Raw genomic sequence first — 24,513 nt, 5'->3', positions numbered from 1 at the left:
CGGCTTCCATTGGCTAATCATGGGCAATAGATAGGACTAGTCCTATCTTTTCTGGACGCATATAAAAGCGGCCGCCGAAATCGGCACTGTATGAGCTATTTTTTCTGGACACATTTTTCTAAAGGAATGCATTGGAATCTAATGCTTCAGAGGGTCGCACAATTGGCGTGATAAAATGTTTGTGCGAATAAGGCCTTAGGCCTCATGCACACGGGGCAAATTGAAATGCGAATCCCACAACTGGCGCAGGCGATCCACTGCTTAATTTGCCCATAGATGTGTCTGGAGATTCCTCTCTCCACGCACACATGCTGAAAATAAAATCGCAGCATGCTCTATTTTAGAGCGGGATACGCAGGGACAGCTTCTATTGAAGTCAATGGAAGCTGTCCGTCCCAATGAACATTACAGAAGTTTGGCGGGATTCGCGTCAACACCTAGGTGACGGCGCAGAGAAATCTGTACTGCCGGCGGTGTGTCCACAGTATAAAAGAAAAGAAGAAATGACAGGAAAGCATGGTTACCGGCAGCGGGCATGGGTGGATTCCGTGCGTGCCACGTGCATGAGGCCTTGGTGTGATGGTTTTAGAACCCAAGACCATTTCTCGTGATATAGATATATAAAATGCATCTTCACTTTAAAATGATTTTTAAGAGTTGAGCCAATTTTTTGAAAATAGACAGTTATTGGTAAGTAGAAACTCCAAACAAATATCTGGACTGCCTCAACTGTTGCCCTATGATAGCAGTCTCAATGTGTAACCTGGCCCTCACCATATCAGTAGACTTATTGTAGTCTGGACCACCTCTATAATGGCAGTCTGGGTGTAGTTTTCATCAACTTCTATAATCAGTCTGGCTGTAGTCTGGACCACGTCCTATACTAGCATTATGCCTATTATAGAAGTCCGACTGTAGTCTTAACCACCTCCTTTTACAACAGCCTGGCTGTAGTCTGGTCTAGCCCCTACAATAGCAGTCTGTTTTTAGGCTAGACCACCCTCCACAATAGCAGTCTTGCTGTAGTCTGGAGCACCCCCTATATTAGCAGTCTGGCTGTAGGCTCGACCACCCCGTATAATAGCAGTCTTGCTGTAGTTTGGTGTACCCCATATAATAGCAGTCTTGCTGTAGTCTGGAAAACACCCTATTTTAGCAGTCTACACCACCCCATATAATAGCAGTCTTGCTGTCGTCTGCCCCCCCACCCCCACCCTTATAATAGCAGTCTGGCTGTAGTCTGGAGCACCCCCTATATTAGCAGTCTGGCTGTAGGCTCGACCACCCCGTATAATAGCAGTCTTGCTGTAGTCTGGAAAACACCCTATTTTAGCAGTCTACACCACCCCATATAATAGCAGTCTTGCTGTCGTCTGCCCCCCCACCCCCACCCTTATAATAGCAGTCTGGCTGTAGTCTGGACCGCCCCCTATATAAGCAGTCTGGCTGTAGTCTAGACCACCCCATAGAATAGCAGTCTGGCTGCATCATCTGGCTTTGTAGTCCAGACCTCTCTCTATACAAGTAATCTACATCTATAATTTGGAACTTCCTCTATAACAACAGTAGTCTGGAGTAGTTAATGATTAGAGATGAGCGAACCTACTCGGCCACGCCCCTTTTTCGCCCGAGCGTCGCGATTTTCGAGTACTTCCGTACTCGGGCGAAAAGATTCGGGGGGCGCCGTGGGTGCATGGGGGGTTGCAGCGGGGAGTGGGGGGGGGGGAGAGGGAGAGAGAGAGGGCTCCTCCGTGTTCCTCGCTGCTACCCCCCGCTCCGCCACGCCTCCCCCCGGCGCCCCCTGAATCTTTTCACCCGAGTACGAAAGTACTCGAAAATCGCGGTGCTCGATTGAGTAATTACTCGAAACGAGTAGGTTCGCTCATCTCTATTAATGATGCTTTACTTTTTTTGTCTGAGCCAGTTTATGTTTCTTTGGTTAATTTCCTGTATTCTCTTACAGTTTGTTTGGGAACTGAAAACAGATTGACGCAAATCGGAACAGTGGATGATCACTACAACTTTATCAAGAGAATGTACAATGGATGTCAGATTGTTCTCGGAAATCTCGAAATCGCCCATATGAAAAGGAATTCGGATTTGACTTTCTTAAAGGTAAATGACTGAAACTCTTTTATTCTATCCAATTCCATGCTTTCAGCTATTTTTCCTTTATTTTCCGCTGAGAATGTCAGTGGGCTATAGCGCTAAGGGGATTGCATTATTTGGTTTAAAGATGTGACAGCAGCAGATGCCATTCTATTTACTGTATTTCCTATTGCTTATATAGCACCAACATAATCCGCAGCGCTGCACAAGGACTGACATCACTCACTGTCCACACATTTTACATTCCTCATTTTATATACACAGCAAAGCCTATTTCATCAATTAACTTATTTAGGGATTAGAGATGAGCGCGCATACTCGCTAAGGGCAATTACTCGATAGAGTATTGCCCTTAGTGAGTACCTGCCCGCTTGCAAGAAAAGATTCGGCTGTCGGCGGCGGGCGGGGAGCTGCGGGGGAGAGCGGGGAGGAATGGAGGGGAGATCTCTCGCTCCCTCTCTCCCCCCCCCCCGCACCCCCTGCTCACCGCCGCAACTCACCTGTCACCTGCGCCGGCAGCCGAACCTTTTCTTCCGAGCGGGCAGGTACTCGCTAAGGACAATGCTCGCTCGAGCAATTGTCCTTAGCGAGTATGCTCGCTCATCTCTATTAGGGATCTTTCACTCATGCAGAATATTTCTGCAAGACGCACCTAAAGATGCAGAACATTCTGCACTAAAATCCACATATATACATGCGGACTATGGAGCAGAAATCCACAGTAAAAGAGAGTATTTAAGATTTGCTTGATAAAGGAGTATTACACAGCTCCGAAACGCGTTGCATACTACATCCTTGGACCCCTTCCTTTGACGCTTGTGCTCCATATGGAATAGTAAAAGTTTCTCGTATTACTAAGAGAAGGACTCTTCGTTTGCCTGAGTGCCACGTGCATCTATGTACTCTTCCGTGTACACGGTCAGAGCGCTGTCCCTAAAAAAGACTCTCTTCTGTCCCTGCAGGATATACAAGAAGTGGGAGGATATGTTCTTGTTGCTATTAACACTGTCAAAAACATTCCACTGGACAACCTGAGAGTTATCCGCGGTAATACTTTGTTCAAGAATTCTTCTGCACTTTCCGTATTTTCAAATTTCATGGATGCGAATCCAAACATGGGTTTGGAGGAGCTATCAATGAGAAACTTACAAGGTATGTAATGACTGTTACTGTATTATTTAATAGGAAAGCACTTTATAACATATTCACTTTATTTGCTATTTATCTATCTGTCTCGTATCTGTTTATTTATCTATCATCTATCTATCTCATATCTATGTATCTATCTAATGTCTGTCTATCTATCATCTATCTATCTGTCTCATATGTATTTATTTATCATCTATCTCATATATATTAATTTATCATCTATCTCATATCTATCTGAGCAGAAAGGGGTTCTTTACTGTAAGAGCAGTTAGACTGTGGAACTCTCTGCCTGAGGAAGTGGTGATGGCAAAATCCATAGAGGAGTTTAAAAGGGGACTTGATGTCTTTCTGAAGAAGGATATTACAGGATATAAATATTAGATTAAGTGTCAATCCGGGTATACAGGCAGGTAGGAACTATTAGGGGTTGATCCAGGGAACAGTCTGATTGCCACTAGGGAGTCGGGAAGGAATTTTTCCCCCAAAAGGGCTAATTGGCTTCTGGCCTTGGGGTTTTTTGCCTTCCTCTGGATCAACACAGTAGGATAGACAGGCTGGACTAGATGGACAATGTCTTCATTTGGCCTTACATACTATGTTACTATCTATCTATCTATCTATCTATCTATCTATCTATCCTGTCTCATATGTATTTATTTATCTATCATCTATCTATCTCATATCTATCTATCTAGCTATCTTATATATATTTATTTATCATCTATCTCATATCTCTCAATCTCATATCTATCTATCTACTTATCTATCTATCTACCTATCTATCTCCTATCTATCTATCTATCTATCTATCTATCTATCTATCTATCTATCTATCTATCTATCTATCTATCTCATTTCTATATATCTATCTCATTATCTATCTATCTACCCTGTTGTACTGCCTCTAGCTTGGATACAAGATGTGATTTGGGGAAGGCATGGAGGCTCTAGTACCCTGTTGTACTGGTTCTAGCTTGGATACAAGATGTGATACAGCGGGCATGGAGACTCTAGTTCCCTGTTGTACTGCCTCTAGATTGGATACTAGGTGTTATACTGGTGGGCTTAGAAGCTCTTTTACCATGCTGTATTGCCTCTAGCTTGGATACAAGATGTGGTACAGGTGGGCATAGAGGCTCTAGTACCATGTTGTACCGGCTCCAGTGTGGATACAAGATGTGATACAAGCAAGAATGGAGACTCTAGTACTCTATTGTACCACCTCTTGCTTGCATACAAGATGTTATACAGGCTGGCATGGAGGCTCTAGTATCCTGTTGTACCACCTCTAGCTTGGATACAAGATGTGATACGGTGGGCATGGAGGCTCTAGTATCCTGTTGTGCCACCTCTAGCGTGGATACAATATGTGATACGGGCAGGCATGGAGGCGCTAGTGTCCTGTTGTACCCCCCTAGCGTGGATACAAGATGTGATACGGGCGGTCATGGAGGCTCTAGTACTCTGTTGTACCCCCTCTAGCTTGGATACTAGATGTTATACAGGCAGGCATGGAGGCTCTAGTATCCTGTTGTACCGCTTCTAGCTGAGATACAAGATGTGATACGGGCGGTCATGGAGGCTCTAGTACCCTGTTGTACCGCCTCTAGCTGAGATACAAGATGTGATACGGGCGGTCATGGAGGCTCTAGTACCCTGTTGTGTCACCTCTAGCTTGGATACAAGATTTAATATGGGCAGGCATGGAGGAGTACAGTTGCCATATGGTATTCTGCGGTATACCGGTTCATATTTTCTGAGCCTCTAGATTGCGCAAACTCATAGGCTGTCGAAGTTGGCGTCCCACATGGTTCTATGAATGTTCTATTAGCGATAAATCTGACAAATGGGCAGCCACGGAAATGTGAAAGTGTTGTGAGGGCTTTCCTGTGGCCCCCTTGTGTGTGCGGCCGAGCATAATGCTACTGGAAAATGGCAGTGGAAGCCGTCATGAGAGGAACACATGTGGCTGCAGGATGTCCTGAACATATCGCTAAGCTGTCATTGTCCCTCGTACCACTACTAGGAGTGACAGACTATCACATGCGATGGCCCCCAGACCATCACACCAGCAGGGGGCAGTGTGCCACTCCAAGGTAAAAGACCATAAAGAAAATGATAAATTCCAACACTCCAAGCTTCAAACAGAAGGATCAGAGTATCAGTATAAAATAGAGAGAACTTACTTCATGGGGAGCACCAAATGAAAAGACCCCCTTAAATCTAGGTGTGCCAAATTTAAATCTCAAAGCCGTGTCTTAAGATCCAGCCCCGCAGAGGGCCTAGATGCAACGTTGTGACTGAAGTATTCCTTTTAAACTTCTTATTTTCACAGAAATTCTTCATGGGGGAGTTACCATAAAAAATAATCCAATGCTCTGCAACCTAGATTCCATCCAGTGGGAGGACATTATTAATACAGGTCATTCTATTTATGTGGACAAGAGTACCCGCTCAAACTGTAGGTATTTTTTTTTAATAACTGATGCAATCTCTTATTTAATCACTTTAAGTAAATTGTCTTAAAATGAATAGTCCTAGCTAATCACTGGGCTAGGCCGCACAGCAACTATAGCCGTGACAGATGTCATGTGACCAAAGTTCACTGTGTACCCGTGCAGCCTGGCACTACTATTGAACTCAATGGAGTCGCAGTGTGAGTCATAGGTTGCCGCGACTACAACTGTCAGGCCACAGAAAATCCAATCTTGATATTCGCAGATATCCTTTATCAAGGAGGTCTACAAATAAAACGCACACAGAATAAAAATAGTGTCATAGCGCATAATGGAAAACCTCAGAAGAACACTGGCAGAGGTGTCCGAATAAATACATATCTACATGAACTAAAACGAATAGCTATGTACAAAGTAATCTGCAAATATGATATATACACCTCGCCATGTACCATAGGTATGTCTTTGCTAAGACCCTGCAGTCCTTTCTGTCCCTATCCCTCTCCTCTTCTGCCCCAACCTGGCTGCCGCACATTACAGCATCGTTCTCAAACAGGCCCTGGATGACGCGTCACCCACCCCATCACTCAAGCTGTCAGACGCAGACTGCAGCTACCCTGGCTCACATCTCAAATACGCGTCATCCGGTGGTGCTGAAGATCTCAGTGCTGAAGAGCCAGCTACTTACTGCAAAAAGAAAATCAAGGACACCCGGCAAGAACTATTCTCCCAATCCCAATTAGTACTGCATCTAGATCTTGCTCACTCTCTGTACTCGGACAAACAACAGAGGAAGAAGTCTCCAGACTGCTCTCCACTGCTCGCCCCACCACCTGCGCTAGCGACCCTCTCCCCTCACATCTCCTCAGGTCCCTCTCTGCGGCTGTCATCACCCACCTCACCACTATATTCAATCTCTCCCTGACCTCTGACATCTTCCCCTCCTCATGCAAACATGCTATCATATCCCCACTGCTAAAGAAACCGCCCCTTACTCGGCCCAAGCTTCAACTACCAACCCATTTAAAATCTCCCCTTCATTTCCAAACTATTAGAACACCTAGTTTACTCTCGCCTTATATGCTATCACTCAGAAAACTCTCTTCTTGACCTCCCACATATCGGCTTCCACCCTCTACACTCAACAGAAACAAAAGTGTCAAATGACCTTCTGACAGCTAAATTGAGGGACGACTACTCCCTACTGATCCTCCTTGATCTCTCCACAGCATTTGATACTGTTGACCATGATCTCCTCCTCAGTATGCTTCGCTCTATCGGTCTAAAGGACACTGCTCTCTCCTGGTTTTTCTCCTACCTATCTAACCATTTATTTAGCTTATCCTTTGCTGGCTCTACCTCCTCTCCTCAACCCCTTGATGTTGGGGTTGCCCAGGGCTCGGTCCTTGGCCCCTCCTCTTCTCCATCTACACAGCCCCTATTGGACAAACCATCAGGAGATTTGGCTTTCAGTACCATCTCTCTGCTGACGACACTCAGTTATACACCTCCTCCCGTGACATCACAGCACTGTTCCTCCAGAATGCTGCCGACTGTCCGCTGTCTCTAAGACTATGTCCTCTCTCTTCCTAAAACTAAACCTCCCAAAAACTGACCTCCTGGTGTTTATGCTCTCTACTAACCAACCTCATCCTGATATCTCCATCTCAGTGTGTGGCACCACCATAACTCCCAGACAAGAAGGGCTTGGATGTCTTTCTTGAGCAATACAATATTATATGTTATAATCACTTATGACTTCAGAAGGGTTGGTGATTTGGGGATTAATCCGATTGCCAGATTGGAGTCAGGAAGGAATTTTTTTCCCTTAAATGGGATAAATTGGCTTCTATCTCACTGGAGGTTTTTTTGTATTCCTCTGGATCAACATTGAGAGGGTAATAGGCTGAACTGGATGGACATATGTATTTTTTTGGCCTTACATACTATGTTACTATATGAAGAGGGATGGCAGAGACCCTAAAGTATCAGGGGTCGAGGCATTAAGTGGAACGCCAATGTGCATATAATCACCTGACAGTACGAGCCTGCGCAAGGGGACAGAAGTGTCATTTATGAGCATACAAGACATGGAAGGTAGTAGTGTGAGACGCGATGGTTTTGAGGTAGAAGAGCTAGTTCTAAGCTGTTGTATGGTCAAGAAGAGTATACACAGCATTAGATAACGATGGCCCAGAATATTAATGAAAGTACATATTTCACATAAAACATCCCCAAGTCCATGGAAGAGCTTATAGCAATTCTTAAATCGGATATAACAGATGTCATTTGTGAAGCTGAGTGACTCCACCGTGAATATACAATGCATATTTGAGAGGTTCGTACAAATGTCCTCTAAGTCGCGTCCTCCAACTTCCTTTAATTTGTTGGTAACACCAAAGGCACTTCAGCTGTAGATGAATGATTAAATACATATACAGATACTATACCTGTTCCCAAATGATGTGTGCTGAGGCGGGATCTTGGCTCACCTAATAGCATCAGACTTGTAAAACCATGACAAACACATACAAATATACCTTGAACTTGTCTTTTTTTACATTGCAGGTCCTGCATGTGATGCGGAAGCTTGTAATGGAACATGCTGGGGCCCTGGTCCAGAGAACTGTCAAATCTGTGAGTATAATGTCCCACTAGCTACTATATGTGAAATCATGGGGCACTGTATATGTTACCCAGGTTCTCCTCTTCTGTGTATTGAAGCAATCATTTTTAGAATGATGAAGGGGGTGGACAAAAATATGGAAACACCGTACAAAATGCATAGGATTTTAACCATTAGCATTCAGCTGCCCTTTTGACCCCTGCTTGGCTGAGAACTTTCTCAGCAAATTTGTCTTTACTTTACCTCTTGCCCTGCTCTGAAAGATTTTGGGAGCCAGCTGGTAACGTAACTGAGTGGCTCAAACCCCTGACCAATGGAACCTTGTTGCACGGGCAGATGTTCACTTCTAGCCGACAGCATCTGTGTCTTATTACGTCCACTTTAGTTTCATGGGATTATAAATCATATTTCAACTAAACATGTAGAGACCGATTTTAATACATGCATTTCGTATGGTATTTCCATTTTTTTTGTTCACCCCCTGAACAATGAACATATTCTGCACTATGTGGAGGATATTTCCATGCACAAGTACCAGTAACAAAGTCATATACAGTAGCACAGACTAACATTTAGAAAACTACTATGTAACATGTCCCATTAATACATGAAGCATTGTGTGATTTTAAAGGGGTTTTCCAGAGAGAATAATGTTGACCTATCTTCAGGATAGACGATCAATAATTAATTGGCTGGGGTCCGTCGCTCAGGACCCCAACTGATTAGCTGAGTGGCACATGCTGTCAGTGGCGCAAATACACAGAGGTCGGAGCCGAAGCAGTGGAAGTCTCAGCGATGACCTCTGTATAGTGGCCGGCACTTGTAACTGTAGGCACGGCTCACATTGATTTCAATAAGAGCCGTGCCTCCAGCTACAAGCGCCAGTCACTACACAGAGGTTGGTGCGGAGACTTCCGCTGCTTCTGCACCAACCTCTGTGTATTTGCGGCACTAACAGCATGCTCCCGCTCAACTGATCGGTCAGGGTCCCGAGCGACAGGGCCCAACCAATCAACTACTGATGACATATCCCGAGGATAGGTCAATACTCTTCTCCCTGGAAAACCCCTTTAGGTAAACTATGATGCATACCTCTCAACACCCCATGAAAAAGAACTTCAAACAGGTGTGATTTATGTACATATGCCCAAAAGTTGACATTTCTATTATTCTTTGAGAGTGTGTCAGAGTGGATGCATGTATGTATCGTTCTGTCACTATATATGTGAGCTCTTCCTGTGAGTAAAATAATTAAATAATTACTTCTTTTTTTTTTTTTTTTACTTTTAGTTACAAAACTGAATTGTGCCCAACAATGTACTGAACGGTGCAGGGGGCCGATGCCCAGTGATTGCTGCCACAGTCAGTGTGCAGCTGGTTGTGTGGGGCCTAAAGAAACAGATTGCCTGGTAATACAAAGCACTATATATACTACCTAGAATTGTATGTGCATCTATAAATCCTACCAATTTCATAAAACCCATCTACAACTCTTTTCCTCCAGGCGTGCCGCGGGTTTCGTGATGGTGACACATGCAAGGAAAGCTGCCCTTCGCGATATATGTACAATCCACAGACATTTGCAGTGGAACGTAACCCTTTGGGGAAATACGCTTTCGGTGCCTCGTGTGTGAAAAAGTGTCCACGTAAGTACAAATACTCACAGTCTGGGATATCCATGTAAACCGATAGGTTAGCTAGCTGACCCAAAATTGTCCAACACTTAGTGTTTTCTGGAAAAAGGATGGATTTTTCATGGCTTTTTTTCCTTTCTTTTTTCTTTGCCCAAAAAACTCTGCGTCCAGATTGTTACATGAAACTCTGTAATGAAGTATAACACACACTTTTTGTTTGTGGCCTTTTTTTCTGGTCTTTTTGGTGTGCTTTTAGGTGAGTTGTGTTTTTTTTTTTTGCAAAATGCAGCATGCTGTTCATACGGCACTTTTTCTGTCATTTTTTTTTTCTTTGGCTTCTTTATAAGATCTTTTAAAAAAATGCATGAGGAAAAAAGTGTTACAAATTGAATGCATTGGAAAAAATGCCACCAAAAACACTGGTAAAAAAAAAAAAAATAAATAAGTTTTTCATTGTAACCATCAAAATTACATGGAAAAATAAGCACGTTTGAACAATTTCTTTTGTTTCCAGATTTTAGCCTCATAGTGAGAACAGTGATATGGGCTTAGCATGCTGTAATAGTGGATGTCAATCAATCATTTACTGTTGGCCCGTCATAGGCATATTCTCATAGAGGGTTGATGACCAACTTCCCCTACAGAGTTTTACAGGAATTATTAGTTGACAGCCCTCAACATATCAATATTGAGTTGAAAGAGATTGTCCCCTAAAAAGTTTTATATTATTGATTGTTAAATCCAGTCCAGAATTATAAACATGTGTTGTGTTCACATTTATTAAAAACTGTTTCTATCCCCAGGTATTCCAGGACTAATGTTAGAATAGCGCCACCTGCTGTTTCTATTCTGTGTTCACCTCAATAACTGTGTGACTGTCATATGAGCTCAGTCTTACTTCTCTCTGTGCTCCACTAAGTGTGTGGAGGGTGAGCGACTGCTTGTGAGCATCTTCTCTGCTTGTCAATTGCAGTAGCGCCGCCTCCCTCTCTTATCTCTTAGTCAGCATTTCCTCTGACAAGCAGAGAAGACGCTGGAGCTTCAAACGTAGCCAACGCACCACATCAGCCATAACTTCACATACTCAGAGCAAAGCAAGACCAAGCATTTGTGACCACCTTGGATCATATACTGATGTGGACACAGAACGAAGACAGCAGGTGGCGCTATTCTAACATTATTTCTGGAATATCTGGATATGTAATTATTTTTTTTAATAAGACTAAATCCAAAATATGTTTATAATTATGGGCTAGATTTAACTCTAAGGCCTCATGCCCACGGCTGGGTCAGATTTTGACTGCGAAATATCACAGCTGAATCAGACCCGGCACCCAAAAGAGACCCTTCACTCACCTCTCCGGATCCGCCGCGAGTGTCTCGCCCGGCGTGCATGCACAGGGCCGGCACTGGGCTGTGATATAGATTCTAGCGGTACTTCCGCAGTGCCCACTGCGGAAGTATTGCGGGACAGACGGCTTCTATTGACTGCAATGAAAGCAGTCCGTGTGATTTTCCGCACAGAATAAAACATGCTGCGATTCTCCCCCGCGAGCAGAAAATCACAGTTGATTTCCGCGTGTGGGCAGGGGAGAATCGTTTATCACAGCGTGTCTATGGATTGACATTGCTGCAGAATTTGCAGCGGGTGTCTGACCGCGAATTCCGCAACGATAATCCGTCCATGGGCATTTTTGCCTCAACAATATTTTTTATGGGATAACCCCTTTAATAAATGCTGTTTTTATCCAGTCTTGTCTAATCTTTATCTTTTAACCCTTTCTAATCCACTGTCTGACGTCTGAAGACATTATGATTTAAGGCTGTACAGCTCCTATGTTGGAAGACGCCCGTTGGGGTTCTCTTACTCTATATTGCCAGCCTCTCTGCTCTCGGAGCCTATCCAACGTGTCACCTCATGCAGTACTGGCTTTAGCCAGCAGATAGCGCCGTTGTATAATGGCAGAAAAAGAGTAAGCCCCCTAGGAAAACCAGGATACAAATTGGATTGGAAAGGGTTGAAGCAGCAGTATGGCTCTCTCACAGGCGCCCTGATTACATTCTGATTCAACCAATAGGATCTCCGCTGATCCCGATAAGGAAGAAGCTATGGCCTCTTCAGATTGTTTTTCTACATAGTGCTGAACAAGTGCAGTTCTCTGCCAAGCACTTGTACTACTTCCTGCACATAAACACACTTTATCAATTATGCCTGGAAACCCCTTTTCAGTGACATATACTGAATCACAGGGTGAGGATAACCTCCTGTGTCAGCGATTCTGCTGTCAGTACATGAAAATCACAAGTTGAACCAAAAATGGAAGTCAAAAAGTAAATCATCTTGCAAAATGGTCCACCATTAAAACGTAACCTTTATTAGAACCTTAAAATACTCAGTTCTATAGTGTATTATCCTATAAAGAGAGAATGAGGGGGACAAGATCAAACTATCCCTATTCTGACCCTACCGAAAACAGCCCTCCCTGTCAGTCTTGGGAAACCCAAGACTTCATTGGTGGAGCCCAGTCATTCTTGGTGGAGCCCAGCATTCATACCAGCCCTAGTGCAATAAATGGTATTTCCTGGTATTTAGAGGGAAAGGCACGCTACTTTATATCCTGTGAAGGCCATTTGGATAGAAGAGGATAAGTGTAATACTGTTGTGAAGCCCAGTGGGAATTGGTGGCACATACGCCCGCTCTGATGGCCTTTTACACACAGGAGAAATGCACAATACTCATTTGCCCAAGATAACGAGCTGGTGACATCACCACCAGCTCGTTAGCTCTCGTGCAGCCTCTTTAGACAGGCAGATCATCGATGAGAATCGTTCCGTTCTCGTTCAGTGTTCCTATGTGACACATTGAGCGGGGAGTATCTAAACGCAACGAGAAGTGAACAAGCCAACAGTGATTCTTATTCCGGCTGAAACTGAACGACGAGCGAAAAGCGACCGATTCTTATTCGTCAGTCAGTCATTGGCTCGCGGTTAAACTGAACAATTCATTCACTTTTGTTCCTTTTAATGATATATTGAATAATTGTTTTGACTAAACGCACCTTAAGCCGGCAAGGCTGTAGCATTTCCTGACTATCCAACTGGGTGCTAAGATCTTGTGGCTGTGGACATCGCTGACATGAAGAGGATCTGCACCCTGAATGCTAATTTAATTATTGTATGCGCATTGATTTGTTCATTATTCGTCAACCTGATATTCACAGATTTAATAAATGTGCCTTGGATTTTCATGTTACAGATAACTACATTGTGACAGACATGGGATCTTGTGTTCGGACTTGTAGTCTAGGTTCCTATGAGTTGGAGGAACAAGGCGTTCGCATCTGTAAGAAGTGTGATGGACCATGTACACAAGGTAAGTGTCCTCTTACTCTTCGCTATGACGTTGTTACTGTAGACAAATATAAAAAACGCTCCCAGGTTATCTTTCTTATCAAACCAGTGGAATATTTATACTACAATTAAGTTTTAGATCAGGTCCCTCATTCTTTGGTTTCCCAGATGGTATCATGTCATGCATGGAAAACACTTATGGACATGAATCCAGCATTCAATAAGATGAAACATGATAAATTTGACTCGTAGAGATGAGCGAGCCCCCAAATGCTCGAGTCCGCGTTATTTAAGTCGAGCTTTTCGTAAAATTCGAGAGCTCTACTTGAGTAACAAACCCCAATGACTACAATGGGAGACTCAAGCATTTTTGTATGTGGGACGCCGGGTGCCGAGCTTTTTTTTCTCCCCCCCCCCCCCTAGGTTCGTCTCTCTCTCTCTCTCCTGCCTACCAGACAAAAAAATTTGCCAATGACGCGCGCTGCATCGCGGCAGGGAGGGGCTGAAACAAACACGTCACAGCGGGGAGGAGCCAAAAGCTGGGGCGGGGTCGAACACGGCTTGATGCTCGTTCGAGTAACGAGCACAATCGAGTACGCTAATACTCGAACGAGCATCAAGCTCGGCAGAGTATGTTTGCTCAACTCTATTGACTAGGTTTCACTTAGCAACCAAGAAGAGATGTACATCATTTTTTTTTTTTAAATTCTTATCATTATTACTGGTTTTTAAGCTTGCCCATAAGGTAACACTAGTGCAATAATTTCAAGAGTTAATCTGCTATCGCCAAATTTACTCAAAATATAAAATTATGACCTGGAAAATTCTTTAGGTTGGAATCGGACTTGCAGTTTTTCATTGAGTTTTTTTTATACAAAGCCAGCAAAAAGAATGGAAAACATAAAGAAGGACTTTTATTTCTTCTCGGTAGATCCACTTCTCACTTTGGCTGCTTCAAAAACTGCATCTGAAACTGCAGAAAGACTAGAGTTTGACTCAACCATTCCAGTCCTTCTTATTTGACCGTTGGTTTGGTAACTAGCTTGTGTTTATACCCTTAACTGGCCCATATGTCTAGTCCCAAGATATAAGAGTCAATACAATAAGAAAAGGGTTACAGCTCTTCAACCAGCATTTCCAATGGTTTGGTCCTTAAGGATCTCCAGTATTAGAGGGTCAACGTTTTTGGCGTGCTACAAGATCCAGCTGCAGTTAAACTTCTGACATTTTCCTTAAGGCCGGACCAATTTGTTGGGTTTTTCCTTGCGCATTTCAGTTATACAATAAAAAAATGCAGCATGCTCTACTTTCTGAACCAAAAGTCCCCATAGAAGTCAATGAGGATGCATGAAAGCACACGCAATATGCTAGGAGATACGTAGAACACAGCACAATTTTGCAGGAAAGAACACATCTAATATAATTAGCCTTTTTCAATTGGTGCATCTTTGTTTGCCATGTGCTAATGAGCATGCCTAGCAGGTGGAAAAAGTAGAGTCAAATACACCAATGCGCATGCAAAAAAGCATTGTTCAGTCCGCGTGTAGGGTGCCTTAGGCAGCATCTAAAGTGGTGTTCCACAAACTATAAGCAATGTGTGTTATTTTGTTGTCTTTCAGAGAAACATTGCGATGGTATTGGATCAGGGCCTCTACAGCACGCTCTTTCAATAAACGCAACGAATATTGGTTCTTTTGAAAACTGTACAAAAGTCAATGGAAATATAAACATCCTGACATTTACTGTCATAGGGTAAGTCACATACCAGCGTGTGGCATCAATGGAGCAAATTATTGAAGTTTGATTCTGACACTTCTGATGTTGATCGCTATATTCTAAAAATGTTTTCAAGACCCGCCTCATGCTAACTCTACTTACCATGAAATAAATTACTTTCCTGGTTATTCCCATCTAATAATTGATGGCAGAATGCAAGCAATTTGCCATCTTTTTTAGATCAATGGGGGTTCTAGCTTTGAGACCCTCACCAATTCTTAGAATGCACAGCCGTGCCCCAAACATTTGAGATGATAGATCCCCGTAAAGTGGTGATGCAGCGAGCAAGATTCCACAGGGGGTTTCTTGAGTGGGTGCGCCAACTCTAGACTGGTCACAGTGGTGGCTACTCGACCTACAAGGATAGCTCATGCGGCAGGCGGGATTGCAAAAGGGGGTTTTGGCTAAAGCAATTAGTGTAAATTCTTTGTGATGCCAGTGCCTTAGAATAAGCGGATTTTTTATTGTGAAATGAAGAGAAGTCCATAGATATAACAGTAAAACCGAAGGCCCACAGTTTACTTAGACTTGAGGATTGAACAATGTTCACACTTTTCTTATTGCAAACAGTAAGATCTCCAGCAATTTCTTGAACACATCAAGTGACATACATTAGTTCCTTGACCCTCCCCTAAAGAATGGTCTGCGGCTGCCAGGCTATGTAATTGCTGAACTATGCGGTTATTTATGGAGACATGGGGAGAACAGTGCAGGCTATCTTGTGGACACACTGACTCCTGACTGTGCAGGGCCAAGTTAAACTCACAGTTGCTGTGTCTGGTTTCCTTCCAGCTTACACGGGGTCTGCCCTGGCTCAGGTTCCACCTGGCAGGGTTGAAAAATAATCCTCTCCCGCTCTGTTCTCTGTCTTATTAAGTCTCCTGACTCCTGTACTCTTCCAGCACTTGCTTGCTCCTTTCCTTACATCTCTGCTCCTCTCTGCCTTACTGCACTCTCCTTCTGCTGACTCATTCCACTTTCCCGGTTTGCACTTGACTCCTCCCACTCCACTAATAAACCGATCTCTCTGTCTCTCCTGGGTCACATGGCTAGTTTCCTCCAGTAACATAAATTCTCTCAAGATGGGAGGCAGACCAACCAGAAAACTAACTGCAGGCAGCCAATCAGAAGGGGCACTGTTGCTAGGCAGATCACATTTAACCCATTATGCAGGGAAAAACAGTGCTTTTCTCCCAAAGGGTGCCTCCTACGTCTCCCTAAGGGCTCATAGCGAGGTCCCTGGGACCTATTAACCTGAAGCCTGCCCTCGGGCTCACTACATGGCATATTCTAGCAGCAAAATGTTTAGTAAATAAGTTTAGTAAATGTTTAGTAAATCACAGTGTTCAGTGATAATGGGACTCCCTGCGGGCATGAAAGAATCCCCTGTCACAGCTGTCACAGTGTTCAGTGATGATGAGACTGCACTGGGTATGAAAGGATTCCCTACCACAGCTGTCACAGCTGTGGCAGAAGATTGCGATGTTCCCCAATTGCTTTCAATGGGGCCAGCGCTGCTGCCACCCCATTGCAAGCAATGGGATGCAGGCAACCCCCGCAGTGATTTTCAGGGAAGCGCTTGAAATATAAGCCCTTCCCTGGAAATAAGCCCAAGCTGAATGAAAAAAAAAATTTAAATACATCACCTAGCAGTGCTGTCGGGGCTGAGCACTGCCTTTGATTGGTCACAGTGCTCAGCCAATCAGAGGCAGCGCTTCCAAGAGGTGAGAATTTTCAAATCCCTAGCCAGAAGAAAATGCTGAAGAACATTGCAATATTTGCAGAGGACACAAAATTATACAATATAATCAATGCAGCGGAGGACAATGTACGGCTACAAACGGACCTGGATAAGCTGCGGCTTGGGCAGAAAAATGGCAAATAAAGTTCAATGTTGAAAAATGTAAGGTTATGCACATGGGTAGGAGAAACGGATGTCACCAATATACACTAAATGGGGTACTGCTAGGGAAAAGTGATATGGAAAAATACCTGAGGGTACTAGTGGATTGTAGACTAAACTGGAGTAACCAATGCCAGTCAGCTGCTGCAAAGGCAAATAAAGTCTTGGGGTGCATTAAAAGAGGTATAGGGGCGAAGGATGAGAACATTATCCTTCCACTATATAAGGCACTTGTCAGGCCTCACATGGAATACTGTGTACAGTTCTGGTCACCGGCGCTCAGGAAAGATGTTACGGTATTGGAGGGGGTTCAAAGGGCAACTAAACTAATCCATGGAATGACGGGACTGGAATACCCAGAGAGGCTATCCAAATTGGGATTATTTACCCTGGAAAAAAGACGGCTAAGAGGTGATCAAATAACTATGTATAAATACATGAGGGGACAATACAAGGATCTCTCCCGCGATCTGTTTACACCCAGGACTGCGACGGTAACAAGAGGACATCCGCTACGATTAGAGGAAAGTAGGTTTCATCACCAACATAGAAGGGGGTTCTTTACTGTAAGAGCAGTGAGACTGTGGAACTCTCTGCCTGTGGACGTGGTGATGGCAAAATCCATAGAGGAGTTTAAAAGGGGACTTGATGTGTTTCTGGAGCGGAAGGATATTACAGGATATAAATATTAGGTTAATTATTAATCTGGGTATACAGGCAGGTAGGAACTATTAGGGGTTGATCCAGGGAACAGTCTGATTGCCATTAGGGAGTCGGGAAGGAATTTTTCCCCCAAAAGGGCTAATTGGCTTCTGCTCTTGGGATTTTTTGCCTTCCTCTGGATCAACAAAACAGGAGGATAAACAAGCTGAACTAGATGGACATTGTCTTCATTCGGCCTTACAAACTATGTTACTATGTTATTGCTGGGCAGCCAGAGAGAAGAAGCACTGGAGCGCCGACAGCGCTGCTAGGTTTTTTAAAAAATTTTTAGTCAGCTAGGGCTTATTTTCAGGGAAGGGGTTATATTTCAAGCCCTTACCCGAAAATCACTGAAGGGTTTCCTGTATCCCATTGCTTTCAATGGGTTGGCAGCAGCGCTGGCCCCATTAAAGGCAATGGAAGAACATCACGATCCTCTGTCACAGCTGTGACAGTGTTCAGTGATGAGGGGACTCCATGTAACATCACACGATGTTACACGCAGCACGGACCTTACCGGCGTACGAATGTCCTATCTTTTGCTGGTGCGAGCATTTTGCGCCTGTAAAAACGGACATATAAACACACCATAGGAAACCAATGGTTCTAATAGAGGGAATTTTTTATGCACATAGGCGCACAAAAAAAAGAAACACTTGTCTGACCGAGCCCTAAATGATTTACTTACTAATCCATCTTAGGCACTAATCATATAGTTTGAGCCTGGACCTAATACTCTACAATATGGGGGAGTAAAACTGGAATTTGATATTATGCAATAAAGCAGCCAATCTATCTGTAAATATTCAAGAGTGCGGTGAATTTCCCCACAACCTTTATGCCCTGTGGGGACATACCCTAAGGGACCTTTCACACAGGACGGAATTACATCGCAGGACGCAGCCAAATGCGCACTTGAGGAATTACACACCAAATACTGCAGGTCTATAGGTTGCCAGCAGGGGGCTTGCAGTGCATTCTGTGGCCTCTTCCGTCCCTAAAGGCAAAGCTATAGGGGAAAACAGAGGGTTCAGTCCTGTGCGTCACATATGTATCCCATATCCATCTCTGACGTCACGGAGCCCCAGTACATATCATCTTAGTCGGCTGTATGTCTGTACTAACAAAATCTAAATACATTTCTGTTTTTAGTGACTCTTTTACCAATACACCAAGAATGGATCCAGATAGACTGAACATTCTTAGATCTATCAGAGAAATATCAGGTGAGTTCTCCGACCCAGAAATGTGCATTTAAAATATAGTATGCTATTTATTATTCACATTTCTCTTTTACTTCTTTAACCCCTTAAAGACCAGGATGTTTCGGTCCTAAAGGACCAGACACTTTTTAGGGATTTTACCCATGCGGTGGTTTTGCTGCCCTATTTTTTGTCCTTTAGCTACCAAAATTATTTTTGTTGTTTTTTTTCCATGACATACAGGGCTATTTTTTTATATCTTTTCCCCCCATTTTTTAGTTTTATTGGGGGTAAAGAGCGAAGAAAATGATTTTTTTAATTTTTATTTATAGTTGTTTATTTTTAAAATGTGTATATTTACACTAAAATAAAGAATGGGAATGGATTCCTGCTCTTTGTTCTTTAGACATTTTGATCTATGATTTGTATAGTCTTGTAGTATATAGCGACACTTTTGGTTGGCGTTGGCTTTGGGTCATTTTTTTTAATGTACATATGTTTATTTTATTCTGTAATTTTATTTCTTATTTTTGTACCTTTTTTTTAGCATCTATGTCCCCCATGACATCATATGAGACGTCTGGGGGCCATTCACATTGTATTTATTTTTAATTTCATATCTTTCCTTTGTAGCTGGGGCAGCCATAGGAGCCCTAGTTACAGGGAAAACATCCCCCTGTAGTGACAATAGTTACTAACAAAGCTGATCAGCATCTGCTAGGACCCTGTAGCTCTACTGTAACAGGGAAGGGACCCGGCGGTCACGTGATCACAGGGTCGCATAGCAGAGCAAATACTTCTGCTTTTACTCTTTAGTACATAGCGCTCACTGAGTACTATGTAGCCTGGAAAGGTGAAGGTAGAAGCAGTTAAAAAACGCTTTTTCCTTCTCCTCTGGGTCCTTGGCTGTGTCTGACAACCGAGAACCCGACCTGTTCCTGCTTGATTGCCGAAGCAAAAGCTTTAGTCCTGTACTGTGCTATCAGCCATGATTAAAGCCCAGGGCTAAGTGCCATATATTTACCACACTTGGTTCTTAAGGGGTTAAAGCATATATGATAATAACTGCTGTGATATTTTGCATGCTGTGTTTTATTCTAGTATACTACACCTAGCAATCTGCATATTCTGTAAGAATGGCAAAATCATAGACGTACAGCCAACTCTAGTTACAAAAAAATCGCACCACTGTAATATGACTACCGAAAATTGCGTTAAAATAGTCTTCTTAGGCCTCATGTCCACGGGGAAATTCGGGCCCGCACGGATTTTCCTTGCAGAATCCCGCAGCGGGTCCCTCCTTTCCCACAGACATGAGGCCTGAAATAAGATATACTTACCTGTCCGGACGCAGAGGATATGCCCTCCGTCGCGGCTGGATCTTCTTTCTTTGGCCCGGCGTATGTGCTCGGCACGCCGGCAGCGTGCCGCTCGTATGCACCGTGTACATCTTTTTTTTCTTTTTAAACTTCTGCTTTTCCGCGGCACAGCAGAAATACAGCTGAGGGTGTGCCGGGGGAATTGACGGCTCCCATAGACTTCAATGGAAGCCGCGGGAGACCCGCACGAAATGGAGCATGCTGCGGGTGTTTTCCCACACGTACGATCAGCGCACTAGGGAAAAATGACATCCGCAGGTATTTAATTACCTGTGGGTGTCCAGTGCATCCCCATGGGCGTGGATCATGCGTGCGGGATACCCGAACGGATTTAATCATTCTAATTTGCCAGTGGACATTGGGCCTTAATCTACAGGAACAATATGCATTGAATATAGAGAAAGTGGGGAGGGGTCAGGATTCTTTCTCTATCAGTTCCTCCAGTGTGATCTTCACATGTCTAGGACTGATTTTTATCCAATGGAGTAAACCATGAAGGGTCTTACTGAATGAATGAATGAATGAACAAGATCTTAAAAGCCGCAATAAATTTTACAGAAAATGGACATACTTTTATAAATTACCAATTACCCTGGAAAATGTAAGAGAAAATGTACTAATATAATAACTACACCGCCCCTTGTTCTTCTTCTAGGTTATTTAATGATACAATGGTGGCCCGAAAATTACACTGATCTGAGTATTTTTGAAAATCTTGAAATAATCAGAGGAAGAACTAAAATGCAGTAAGTACTTTTCAGTTATACTGTACATAATACTGATTTAATCTGAATCTTTCAATTCATAACACACATGCTAAAGCTAAAGTTTCATCATGACTCCAGTGCAAACCTTTACCTGAGCCCACATGCCTAAGAGCCCCCTGCCACCATATATGCTGCCCAAAGGAATCATGTTTATTGTTGCACTAGTCTATCGACAGTAGCTTGAGGGCTGTATCAGTACAGTCATATTGCCATCCAACCCCTATGTGACATAGCAGAATAAATCTGGAATTCCATTAAACCTCTTCATTACTTGGCTTTGTGATATATTTCATATTGCATGTCTATAATTTGTCAGTTGAACAATACTGATAATCATTGGTGCAGCCAGGATCTGGCATCTTTTGCTCATTGGAACTTTTAGTGTATGGTATTAATGGTTCAAGGCAATGTGCAATATCTGGTGATCGTCTAAGCAATAAATCTCTGGTTCATGGTCGTCAATTATATACTTGCTGGTGAGTTTATGGTGGTCAGTGATATAGGCAGTTTTCAAACGCTGTTGCTTATTGGTAGAGTTAGAAACAATTTACTGAGAAAAGGGATATAATCAACACGAAAAATCACTGAAAAGCAGCCATACTTACAGTTACAAGAGAACAAGGGCAGGATACATGGAAAAATGCCAAATGGGGGAGAATACACAGGTGCAAAATACCGATGAACAACCACTCACATGCTCATGATGTATTGGAGGGGTCGCTGCTTATTATACCTGCATACGGCTTGTATAGGGTACCACTACAACAAGTACATGTAGTGCTCCATGCAAGCTTACACCACCATTCATTTTACCCATGATCTTAGACCAGGCAGGCTGCCTCACACTATCAAAGTATACCACACAAAGCTCTGAAATCCCCTGGGCTAAACCAACATCTCAGGACCCAACTGATTCTGCAAATAAATATGAGGTAAATGTTGATATTTTGGCCAAAACACACAAAGCTTGCAACCCACGTCAAGAGTCCTCATGTTTTGTAAGACCCTACGCTAGCACTACAAACATGTCATTGAAGAAAAAGATAATATCCACACAAAAATTACTGAAAAATGCCCAATACTTACTGATACAAAGGTATAAGGGTAGGTACAAACACCACTTCCCAGCAGCATGCAGATGCCTAAATGCCATTAGAAGAGTTGAGCTGCTTTTACACGGAATGATCGTTGCTCAGATTCCAGTGATCCAGCAAAGTTCTGAACTATAATCGTTTAGTGTAAATGCATGCAGAGACTGAATGATGAATGAGAACTCGTTTGCTTCTTGTTTGACTTTTGGTTTCTGCATGCAGAAAACTGAACAACGTATCAGTCTGTGTAAACAGGCTGCTACTCACTTATGAATGATCGCCTACCTACTGTGAATAGAAGCCGGTGGTCCGGAAGGATCCCCAGCCCCGCTCTGCCTCCATTCACCAGCGATGCTCATTCTTGAGTAAAACCACAGGAACGATTATTGCTGGGACAACCTGTTGGACATCTGTGTCCAACTGATCATTCCATCTAGAAGCACCCCTATTGACAGATACTAGAGCCAGCGTGGTATAGTCAGCGTTGGTATCCAATATTTAGTGATAACTAATTATGTAAAGGAGTCTGTTATTTCTTGCTGTTCGGTGTGGACTTAATAGCTGCTGTGTAGACAGCTTGGAATAATGTATTATGTGATGTCCGTTATGAGCCAAGCCAACCAAGTCTATTTTGTGGTTAACCATCGAGTAGAGGTAGGGGCTTCACCAGTGAACCAAACTTTAGGTTAAATGCATTTTTTGGCAAAAAACTAAGTATTTTCAGATATTTATGGGATCTACCGATGTAAGTGCAGGTTTTCCACATTTCATAAAACCTTATATTAAAACATATCCGCTATACAGTTTTATTAAGGTCGTTGCAAACTATACTGTATATGACTATCTGATATTGTTAGTAGATGACATCTAGCTCCAGAGATTTACCTCCTATAGCATATTTCACTTCTTCTTTTCCATAATTGATTACATCACTCGGGTACCAGATACACTTGGTCCCTGGTTTTCAGTGGTTAAGCCAAAATCATTTATCTGGGACTGGAGATTTTTGTTTAGTGATAATACATTATGTGAACCAAATAGCCAGTTAGACCAGACTCGGGATCTGGTTGGCCATGGAGAGTGAAAGATTTATCAACCCAGCCTTGTAATCTGTTTTTATGCTTGCGGGTACTATTGGCTTACTTTTATAAGAATTAAGTTGTACCTCTTGATGCCAAGACGTCTAATGTTATGCAATTGAAGCTTAACGCATCAATCAATGGTGCCTTTAGTTAGAATTAACAAGGATCATTGAAGTTCGATAGCATTAAATTACCTGAAACTGCAGACCCTGCACAGTTGTTTTATTTGCAAATCAGCTGCAGTTTCTCCCAACTTTACCTATCTTCATACTAAAAACAAGATCCCTTAATAAAAAGTAATGGCTGGGGCCCCCTATATACAATTGGGGAGGTGAAAGCTGTGATTGGATACTATGAGATATAAGCACAGTTTGTGCTTTAGCCCACTTGTGTTAGACTCAAGGCCTCTGGGCTGCATCTGGCCCGCCATGTCATTTTATGTGGCGCATGATGTCTGTGCACAGAAGGACCAACTCTCCACTTTTCCCAGAGGAAGCAGCCAGCGCTACGCATAGAGGTGGTGCCAACACAGGGCATTGGTGCCATCTTGGATTCTGAGTTCCAATGCACCTCCACACCTCACAGGGGCTGGCACAGCTCTGACAGCCATATCCGAGCACCCAGGCCACCCTCCAAAGTAGGAAACTTGTTACTAAAGCGGCAGAAGAGGAGAAACGCCGTCATAGTGCATAGAGCTCCACAGCCTTGTTAACGTTTAGGGCTCATTCACTCGGGCAGATGCAGTTTGGGTCTGTAAAGTGCATGGCGTTTTCACGGACCGAAACTGTGTGTATTCACTGCGTATTTGGATCTCGCGTATTTCACTCCACTTTTCACATATGCAAAAAAAAAAAAATGCAAGAATGTCCCATAGATTTCTTCTGCCTTCAAGTGTAAACACAGTCAACGTGATCCCATTGAATTTACACGATCCCATTGACATTAATGGGTAATTTCAATCCATCATACAGATCAAAATAGAATATGCTGCAATTTTTTTTTTTCATACACGTAAAATACATGTATGAAAATCACATATCTGAATACCCCAATGCAATGTAATCTTTAAAACAATAGGAGAGCGCCTCAGGATATTGGTGATCAGGACTCGCCTGGTGTGGATACCTGGACCCAGTGTGGGTCCTCAGGGGCCTCACCTGTGATCCTGGAGATGTCTTAGTGGGCTGCTTCCAATGCTGGTGGCATCCGCTATAGCAGAGGAGAGGTGCACGGATTACGGACGACCTCTCAAAAGAGGATAACTCCCCGGCACATGAAATCAGGA

The 24,513-nt window shown here is 43.2% G+C and overlaps 1 protein-coding gene across 1 annotated transcript in view; it reads left to right on the top strand.

Moving 5' to 3' along the window:
• LOC136586874 (epidermal growth factor receptor-like) overlaps nt 1-24,513 on the top strand; it is a 213,837-nt gene that overhangs the window by 131,394 nt on the left and 57,930 nt on the right. The window contains exons 2-11 of the mRNA XM_066585141.1: nt 1,964-2,115; nt 3,072-3,261; nt 5,594-5,719; nt 8,283-8,351; nt 9,631-9,749; nt 9,845-9,986; nt 13,232-13,348; nt 14,946-15,078; nt 18,860-18,933; nt 20,944-21,034. Coding sequence (XP_066441238.1) covers nt 1,964-2,115; nt 3,072-3,261; nt 5,594-5,719; nt 8,283-8,351; nt 9,631-9,749; nt 9,845-9,986; nt 13,232-13,348; nt 14,946-15,078; nt 18,860-18,933; nt 20,944-21,034 — 1,213 coding nt within the window. The remainder of the gene's footprint in view (nt 1-1,963; nt 2,116-3,071; nt 3,262-5,593; nt 5,720-8,282; nt 8,352-9,630; nt 9,750-9,844; nt 9,987-13,231; nt 13,349-14,945; nt 15,079-18,859; nt 18,934-20,943; nt 21,035-24,513) is intronic.

Source organism: Eleutherodactylus coqui, chromosome 12 (assembly GCF_035609145.1).
Source record: "Eleutherodactylus coqui strain aEleCoq1 chromosome 12, aEleCoq1.hap1, whole genome shotgun sequence".
Lineage (NCBI taxonomy): Eukaryota > Metazoa > Chordata > Amphibia > Anura > Eleutherodactylidae > Eleutherodactylus > Eleutherodactylus coqui.
The sequence above is the reverse complement of the archived record's forward strand: the minus strand, read 5'-3'. Positions and strand labels throughout refer to the sequence as shown.